Source organism: Triticum aestivum, chromosome 3D (assembly GCF_018294505.1).
Source record: "Triticum aestivum cultivar Chinese Spring chromosome 3D, IWGSC CS RefSeq v2.1, whole genome shotgun sequence".
NCBI lineage: Eukaryota > Viridiplantae > Streptophyta > Magnoliopsida > Poales > Poaceae > Triticum > Triticum aestivum.
Genome location: NC_057802.1, coordinates 619,147,028 through 619,157,112, shown reverse-complemented (window position 1 = coordinate 619,157,112; position 10,085 = coordinate 619,147,028). Strand labels below are relative to the sequence as shown.

The following is a 10,085-nucleotide window of genomic DNA, read 5'->3' as shown; positions in this document are numbered from 1 at the left end:
TCTTCCGGAATTCTCCAAATATTCCAAAAATATTCTCCGTCCATTTTTATCCCGTTTGGATTCCGTTTGATATGGGGTTTCTGCGAAACATAAAACATGCAACAAACAGGAACTGGCACTGGGCACTGGATCAATATGTTAGTCCCAAAAATAATATAAAAAGTTGCCAAAAAGTATATGAAAGTTGTATAATATAGGCATGGAACAGTCAAAAATTATAGATACGACGGAGACGTATCAAGCAATCCCACCGGACCGGTGGGAGATGAAGGTCCCGATTGCTTTTGTTTTCAGGGCCAAGGACCCGATTGCTTTTTAATTTTTTTAAAAGGGTGTTGGTGTAAAATCGTATGTCTAACGGCGTTGCGTGCGAACCGTTACGCCACGTCAGCAAAAGTGGGCTCTGCATGTCATAATCGTCTTTAAATGGGTCCAAACGAGCAACCAGTGTTTTTTGCAAAAAATTAGACAAAAAAATAATGGTTTTTGGCACAATTTCATAGACTTGTGGTTCCTGCAAACCTTACCTAAAGTGTCGATGTTTTTTGCAATTCACTCTCTCTTGCCCCCTCATCTGCTGGTCGTGACGATTGTTCGCGTGTTCGGTCATTCGCACTATTTTCTTCGGTCTGATCAAAGTTACTATGACAAGTGGCAATGAAAAAATAATCACTACTAATGTGCAAACTTTGTCTCTAGCTCCCTTCCAATGAAGAAACTCACCAGGTTACATAAGCATCTACTTGATCCATCAGAACTAGCTACAACCAATGGCGCCAAAACCAATCAACACGTGCGGTACGGTCGACTCCATGGATCCTAATAATGAATTAATTAAGCTCAAGCTAATTAAGCTATCTCATCTAGGCTTCTTCTTCTCGTAAGGTTTCATCTGCCTGGGGCTGGGGCGGGGGCAACGGTAGCGGCTGCGCGGCGCTGGCGGCGGCGGCCTCGGCGAGGAAGGAGAGCGTGACGGCGGCGTCGCTCATGCACGGCCTGGCGGACGCCTGGTCCTGCAGGCACATGGCGGCCACGGCGACGGCCTGGTTGAGGTCGCGCTCGGGGAAGTCGCCGCGGAGCAGCGGGTCGGCCAGCTCGCGGTAGCGCTTGCTGTCCTTGAACATGGGCGCGGCCCATGTGACGAGCACCTGCTCCGGCGCCGGGCGCGCCGAGTCCACCGCCCGGCGGCCCGTGATGAGCTCGAGGAGGAGCACGCCGAAGCTGTAGACGTCGGACTTGACGCTGAGGCGGCCGGTGCGGATGTACTCGGGCGCGCAGTAGCCGTAGGTGCCCATGACGCGCGGGGAGCGCTCGGCGGGGCCGGGGCCGGCGGCGGAGGAGGAGGTGCTGCAGAGGCGGGCGAGGCCGAAGTCGGAGAGCTTGGGGCAGAAGGCGTCGTCGAGGAGGACGTTGGAGGACTTGAGGTCGCGGTAGATGACGGCCGGGTTGGCCGTCTCGTGGAGGTACTCGAGCCCCCTCGCGGCGCCCAGCGCCACCCGCATCCGCGTCTCCCAGCTGAGCGCCGCCCTGGCCGTCGCCCTCGGGGTGGCGAGGCGGTCGTCGAGGAGGAGGAGGTGGTCGGCGAGGGAGCCGAGGGCCATGTACTCGTAGACGAGCAAGCGCTGGTGGCCGTGGGAGCAGTAGCCGACGAGGCTGACGAGGTTGTCGTGGTGGAGGAGGCTGAGCATGAGCACCTCCACCACGAACTCGCGGTCGCCCTGCAGGCCCTCCAGGTCCAGCTGCTTCACCGCCACCAGCTGGCCGTCGTCCAGGCGCCCCCGGTAGACGCGGCCGAAGCCGCCCTCGCCCAGCAGGCAGTCGGCGCGGAAGTCGCCCGTGGCGGCGGCGAGCTGGTCGTAGGTGAAGGCGCGCGCGCTGCAGCTGGTGATGTTGCTGGGCCGCGTGCTCGGCTGCCGGCTGGCCGCGAAGCTGCCGCCGGACTTGCTGCGCAGGCTTCTTCGCCGGGAGCCGAGCCGCTTGATGGAGCCCGCCGGTGCCTTGTCCACCTCCTCCTCCTCCTCGTCCGCCTGCGGTGGCTTGAAGCATGAGAAGCAGCTCATCTCCGGCCGCCGTGCATCGATCGATCGATTTGCTGTTACCCGGGCGGCGAGGGAAGAAGGAAAGAAACCAGATTTAGCTAAGCTATAGGATAGGATGGATCACCATCTAGGCAGCCTACTTTTGCTTGCCTGCTTTGCTTAATTATGGATGGATGGATGGATTCCGGTGACTAACTAAAATTAGGACGGCCGGACGGCCGGAGATAGATAGACACCAACAATGTATCTAAGTAGATTTATTTTTCACACTTGTGCAGGTGAGCGAATGAAGCAATAGTTGGTAACTTGGTATCCACAACCTGACATAATTTCCGCCGCAAACAAAAAATTCAAACAGAATTATGTATATACTCACCGCATGCTTATAGTGTGTTGCATAAAAAGAATGACCTGCATTTGTCCTTCATGGAATTGAATGTAATAATAATAATAATCATGAAAAAAATTCCAAACATGAAAAAATAAGGGATTTCATTTCCGGAAAGAGTACCAAGTATACTAGGGCATCTCAATTAGCAACACACAAGCCAACCCCTAATTACAATTTAATGATACACAAACCTCCACATCTCTATTTGTTTGCCTTCTTCCATTTCGGCACGGCACATATATATTTATATAAGTCTGGTGGTCAAATGTACAATATGCTGCAGACTGCCACAAAACCTATCAAGCCTTCCTTGCTCACTTCCTGTTATGTCTGCACCAATGTTGAAAACACAAACACGTCAGTCGATTTTTTTTTTCTTTTCCGATCAATTGCACTTCATCACCTGGTAAACAATTTGAATGCATCACTAGCTGAATATCCATGCGACGAAAAGAAACAAGGACTACATGAATGATGCTACTCACTGTGCCAAGCTTAAACGACAAAGATATACTACTACAAATATTGGATAAATCTTCCCAGTTTTCACCATCACTGAAATAAGATGCCTATTTTGGAATCTCCCAGCTTGATAAACCGAAATCAGTTTAGGACAGAGGAAATAATGCATGTGAATCAACGAAACCACAATATGATATATCATCCATGGACTAAGACAGTTAACCTATATAGCATTATAGCATACTTCCATATCGATGTTGGGAAGACTAGAGCCATCTGTATCTTCTAGGTAGAAGAGAAGCAAAACTAAACCGAAAAATGAGTCATGTGCACATTTCTTCCTTCTTCAACAAGTAGCTATCTATATGGTCTGCATGGTATATTTATCTAAAAACAATCCAATTTGAACCTAAATATCCCCGTTATTCCCCAAAACTGCAAATTTGCATCCTTAGGAGAGGAGAGCTGTACTCACCGTCAGATGTCCTTCAGGCACACCCTCATTTCCAGCACTTGAAACTTCTGTAGTTTGTACATCAGGTTAAACTATGAAAACATTCATGTTGGTTCTTCTTTACATGGGCCACAAGTACATCATGACAGCTATCCAAAGTAAGAAAGAAGAACTACTCAACGTCACTGCTGTGTCGTTAGTCGAGGCCTGACGGATCGAGGCTGCCGCGGAGGAGAAAATATCTTTTCAGCCCTTGTTTTCGAATTCCCTTTGTTGCGCCTGTCATCATTCAAGCTGGGAGGCGAGCCTTCTGCAAACAACACGACGAAAAGAAAAACAAAGGCTGTCAACACACACTAAACGAACTAAACACTGGCACAAAATATTGGGCCAGTTTAATCAGTTTATCAGAAGAGTTAATCAATCAGGAGAAAAACAGATAAATAACACAAAAGATAAAACTGAACTCATATTAAAGAGACGAACCAGCATCACTCAATGGTTCCATCCTTCTCTCTTCCAGTGCAATCTGTGCTTGTGCTTGCCGGTTCACCGTATCTGGCAGTTCCATTCTTCTTTCTTCCACTGCAATTTGCGCTTGTGGGTTAACAATGTCTGCTAGTTCCATCCTTCTCTCTTCCACTGTAACTTGTGCTTGTGGGCTCAACGTATCTGCTGGTTCCGCCCTCTCTTCCACTGCAATCTGTGCTTGTGGGTTCAACGCATCTGCTGGTTCTATCATTGTCTCTTCCACTGCAATTTGCGCTTGCGGGTTCAACACATCTGCTGGTTCCATCCTTCTCTCTTCCACCGTCATTTGTGCTTGTGGGTTCAGCGTGTCTGCTGGTTCCATCCTTCTCTCTTCCACTGCGATTTGTGCTTGTGTGCTCACCGTATCTGCTGCCTCAGACTGTTCATTACTACCTCCACCAGCCGCAAGTGTAAGAGATATCCAATCTTCGTCTTCATCGTCATCAACAGGCTGGACCCCATTTGACATGTTGTCATGCCCATTCCGTTCTTCCTGAACGGGAACGCCAGATGGTTGAATAGGAAGAAAAATTCGCAGAGAGGAATCATCATTGCCGAAAGGCAACAAGTTATCGACCAAGCTTCTGGTGCGTACATGGCAGGTAGAAGGATCTCGAACCATGGAAGTATCACTAGAGCCAGCGTGGCAGCCAAGGGTATAAGCACTTGGCGCTGCATCAGATGAATTGTGAGAACCAAGTAGAACATCATTTCCGAAAAAATTGAACCCTTGCTCTGGTTGGGGTTGCGCAGACCAGGAAGTTATGTCAAAAATATCGCTGTTGTCGTTGAACAAATCGAGGCCAAGGCCCCCAACTACACCACCCTCCTGGTAACTTTCAGCAACTCCTGGCGCAGAAATGGGAGCAAATCCCAAACCACCAACATCACTATAGGCAGCTGGTGGAGACACTGTCACAACATTGTCATCATCGGAGTCACTGAGAACAATGACATCTGCATCTTCGAGCTGTTGCTGTGGCCTGTCATCAACTCTGTACATCTCACCAATTTGCGTGCTGCACTCGCTCACACTTAGGTAGTCCGCATCCCTGTAAATTCCAGTATGGCTACTGCTCATAGGCTTTGAGGGCTTTATGTCAACAGCTTTACTAGCTTCCCACAATCCATTTAGGCCTACATTTCCCCTGCTGCCAATTTTTGAAGTTTCAGATTTTACATCACCAGCAACAGGTTTAGAGTCTTGTTTCAGTTCACAAAGGGAGCCGTCAGGCAGGTGCCACAGGGACAATTTTATATCTTCAACATCACCCTTCACACGCCAAGAGCCATCAGGCTTCACATCTATCTCAGTGACATCTTCACCGCAATTCCGAACCTGAATCACAGGAACAGTCTAAGAAAAACATAAAACTGCTAACAATACACAGAAAATGAATAAGACTTGTTCAAACCTACCAGAGAAGCGATCCGGTTGAAATACCGATCAATGATCAAGCTCTCAACAGAATAATTCTTCAGACATGTTGGACATTGCCACTGCAAAAACCAACAAGTCTTTAAAAATAGGGCCACGTCAATCTGAAGAAAGTATGCATTTAAATGGACCAACCAATCATAATTACCCTGTCCATTGCTAAATGGACCACACAAGTTGGACCAAAGTACAATGTTCATTATGTAGGGATCCTAGTTATGGATATGGAGGAATAAAATCTTACCTTTCGTGACCGTTGATTCAGCTCTACAAAAGTTTGCAGATCAAAAGAGCCCATATGAGCACAAGGCTTGAACCTTCCCGCGGTCCTTATCCGGGATCCACTATTCTGTGACATATTATCAGATAAAAAAATGATCAACTCTTGAAACTTGCATATCAGGATTCTGTGAATCACTGTGGAAAAGCTTAGTTTGTACGTTGTGATAATATATGAATAAATAGCAGCCAAATACAGCTAGATAACCACTCGGTTGGAGTCAACTCAGTAATCTTAACTTTTTTTAAGGTCTGCCATTCTTAACTAGAGGGAAAGTGTGGCATGCAAAAGGCCAGTGTCAAGAGACAACCAGCTCATTGATCAACGACATAGATACTGTTCATATATGGTATTCTTTCTAAAATTTCGAAACAAAAAGGCATCTCATACACATGAAAATGGAAATATGTAGACAAATGCTCACAGGACAACGCAGGCTGACAGGAAAGAAGTCGGCAACCACTTCCAAATCACTATCGCTGTCAGCATCATCTGTAGTATTTCCACCTCTGAGGCAGCGACAAACACGAGCAAGAGAATCCTCAAAAGACTCGCCATCAGCTTCCTTTGGCACCAAGTTTAGGACCTGAAAAGGTAATGTTGTAGTATAGGTGATAACGTGCTTATTATCACTTAAAATATCCAAAGTTTAGAAGTAACATAACGAAACATGTGTTAAAAAGAAATATGGTTGTGAAACTACAAGTTGAAAAATTGATCAACATAAAGGGGGGAAATGACCATTGAGCTTACCAAAGTTACCTGATTTATTAATTGTTATTGAGGAACATTTAGGGGGGCAATGTTAAGTGTTTCAGTTATTGTGAGCACATATACGATCCACTTACAAATCATTGTTTTTCAGATTGCAATCCAATCATCACAGAAAAGGCAACTCAAACATCAGCAAGCCAGAAAAGTTTGCACCTTCTACAATTCACTTCAACAGCTAGGTAAGTAACAGGAGAGAAAAAAAAACCTGGTCAACTGTCCTCCTCTTTGCAATTCTGATCCCAAAACAAAATGGTCGGGCATCATCACTTGATAAAACTATTTTATTCTGTCCTTCTCGGCAAAAGGTTGTTATCTGCAAAGCAGTCCAAAAACATAAAAGCTCTGAACTGTGCAGATATGTTGTTTACAAGGGAACTCACAATTAAATTAAATTGAATTGTTTCTCAAAAAAAATTGAATTGCCAAGAAAAGCAACTGATAACTTTAAGATGACTAAAGACAGATAATAGACATAGTTCTGTTGGTTAAGATGCACTAACGATGAAATAGGAGTGCACTCACCACCGGCCCATCATCCCGTCCATTAATCCCTAGTAACTGAGTGCTAGGCCTGGGAACTACTCGCACTTGCATACCTGATGAAAACATGAAACCAATATCAAGAATGATCCTCCATGTCTTGCTCATAAAAGATTTTACCAAGATAAATGCATTGCAACACCTAAACAAGGCTCACTGTACATATCTGCATACAGTATATAAAATTATAAATGAACAAATAAAAGCTTCAAAAAATAAATTGATAAATTCACTACTTGATACTAGTGAACTACAACATGTCTCAAGGGCCTCTTTCAAGGTACTATATGTCTACCTCTATTTTGGAGTATAAAAATGATTCAAACTCAGTCTGAGGACACAAAAATAGGACCTCATGAATCATATATGCGATCTCAACTGTACGAGAAAGCTGAAAAGCAAAATCTGTACCGTTCACTTGTAAGTCTGCATTCTGAGGCCAGTGCATCCTGAACTGAACTTTGTCGTTCAGAAGCATACACCAAACCTGCAAAGGAGCATGCCCTCATCAGCGACATGCTGCATAACATACACAAAAAAAACTACTAGTGTGTTGTCTTTACAAACAACCAACTAGGGAGTTTAACCCTATAACGAGAATATAACACTCCTTAATTTCCATATGACATAGGAATTTTGTCCTTGTACAAACATAACGTTAGAAAGTGCATTTATCCATAATGAAGAGAAAAGCACCAGGTAAAATCACAAAAAAGAATTGCAATTTGGTACTCTTTTAGGAGTTCTGCCTTTGACAACATGACAAGCAATCATGAACATGCCACTCAGTTAATTTCATAGCACCCTCCCCTTTAGAAAAGGTTATGACAAAGCAGCATCGCACTGCTAATAATTTCCATATGACATTATTAAAGTGTCATTGCCCTTGTGGAAAGAAAATGTAAAGGATGACAGTAATCAGTCTCAGAGGAAAAGGGAATCAAACCTGAATATCATATTCCACTCTCTGAACAGTCTCCCTCTCAGCTCGAGTAAGTAGAAAAGTTCTATCCACACTCTGAGGAACATTCATTCTGCAAATGGTTGAGAATTCTGTAAGATTACTGTGGACTGAATGTAGCACATAATAGTGTGACAGGCAAAGCCAACGATGAGTATTCTACTACAAAGAAGGTCACTCCTTCCAATATAATTTGAAATGCTCAGTAAGTGATGATTATAGTGTATCAGATACCAGACTATCAAGGAATACATTGCCCATAAAGTTACACTCACCCATCATTTGTAATCAGTCTCACAGGTAGTAAAGGATTTCCAGTAGTAATCCAATATCTGCAGGTTCAAAATAGTCACTGTAGCAAATGTGCAGAAAATATTTCAATTCCAAGCAATCCATGCAGGAATGGAGACAAAGTTCTATAGAATCAATAGGAAACTTATTGGCTTAAATCTTGTTCCCTCAGATATTGTCATGATATACTAGAACAAAGTTTTAGAGAGAAGGTTCCTTTTCAGCCTACTGGCAAATAACACGAGTCTGAATCAACCAATCAGTCATACAGTTGATGCAACTCTCGACCTGACAAGTTCGTTAAAACCCCTACCTAGGTTACAACAGTAGAGTTGTATATGTATAAGGATCATGATTTGATTGGACATGCTAACTTTGAATGCTGGAAGCAACAAATAGTCTGATCGCTTCGGAGTTTCCAGTAACAGTGGTGCATCATATTTGTCAAGATGGCAAATCACAGAAGGAAATAGCAAATAGAAGTGGATTGTACGAGGGCATACGGGTCTGCTCGGATTAGTCGGCACAACTGACAAAAGTAATGCTCTGGAGCTTCAGGTCTCACGCCCACTGCAGGCTTCTCTGGAATGAGCACGCAGTCCATATGCTGCTGGACTTGGCAGTCGTCGCACTAGAAGAAGCAAGCACACAAATAATCAAACAAGTGTAGAAAACATGGTCATTTTTTGTATGTTGGAGAGAAGGACAGGCAGAGGAGGCCAGGGCAGGGCAGATGGGCACACCTTGACCACATTCCCGAGAACAAAGGATTGACCACAAAGGCAGCCAGAGTCGGGGCCCAATTGTTCCTTTTTGGCTTTGATGATGCGGCTGAAATCAGTCGTGACAGGCAGCTGGTTCTGAGCAGGAGCAGGAGATACCACGAGGTCAGGAGGACCGTGGACTTGCATCTTCCTGCTATGGCAATGAATGAATGGTGTGATAACCCAAGTACCAGTAGCACTGAAATAGGAAGGAAAGAAGGGTAAATGGCATGGAAGCTAGCTAACCTGTATATGTCGTTGACTATTTTGACGACCGCCTCCTTGCTGGGCGCATTCTTCCTCCCTCGGCCAAGGTGCCATTGGGCTGAGGCAGGCACATACATACCAGAGCTAGTTAGGAAGTAGCAGGTGATTTTTCTTCCCCCAAAAAAAAAAACGCTATGGCTGCTTTGCAAGGATAAAAAAAATGTGGCATTGTTTTAAGTTGATGATAGAAGTGCATTGCAGGGGCACAGAGAGGGTTGGTGAAAGAAGGTGGGCAGACCTTGGTCGTCGGAGAGCAGGGCGAGGATCCTGTCGACGAGGTCCTGCAACAACAACACATACATGGGATGATTGGATAAGACCTCGTGCAGCATGCATATGAGAAGCTGAATGAACTTGCGGTTTGCAGGAATGAATTTACAGGATGCTGTTGTCATGGTGGCTAGAGGCTAGACTAGTTATTTGGAAACATGAGTGGATCCATCCATTGAATGTGTAATAGCGGATGGACTTGTGATGGGTACGACTAGACTAGTAGTGGATCCATCAACAAGGATATATGATACGTAGAGTAGTATGGGGAGGGGGGAGATGGATACCTGCTTCTTGCCGTGCTTGGGGAGGGAGAGGTGGATGAGCACGTCCTTGAGCTCCTTGATCCTGAAGTAGGCAAGCTTGTCCTGAACAAGTAGGAGTAGAGCAACTCAGGATTAGATTAGATTAGATTAGATTAGCTAGACGACCGACCCCCGGAACCGGAGAGTGAATCGCAGGCAAGCAAAGAAGCAAGAGAGGGGAGGATCAGATGGGGACCGACCTTGCAGGTGGAGGCCAGGTCCCCCATGGCGGCGAGCTCTGGACCCAGTGAAGGTCGGCGGCGAGGGGGCGGCGGTGGCGTGTGAATCGGTTCGATCGATCGATCGGTTTCAGTTTTG

At 45.5% G+C, this 10,085-nt stretch overlaps 1 protein-coding gene across 2 annotated transcripts; it reads right to left on the bottom strand.

The window, feature by feature from the left end:
• Positions 1–2,514: 2,514 nt before the first annotated feature.
• LOC123081062 (E3 SUMO-protein ligase SIZ1) lies at positions 2,515–10,085 on the bottom strand (the record flags this gene model as incomplete). 2 transcript variants are annotated; one of them, XM_044504030.1, is given in 17 exon segments in its annotated part: positions 2,515–2,760; positions 3,368–3,656; positions 3,833–5,216; positions 5,297–5,377; positions 5,560–5,664; positions 6,020–6,181; positions 6,575–6,682; positions 6,892–6,965; positions 7,321–7,396; positions 7,856–7,943; positions 8,146–8,202; positions 8,665–8,792; positions 8,905–9,079; positions 9,172–9,250; positions 9,431–9,473; positions 9,750–9,830; positions 9,968–10,085. In XM_044504030.1, coding segments are annotated over 16 exon segments (2,796 nt in total). In that variant the 3' UTR covers positions 2,515–2,760; positions 3,368–3,528.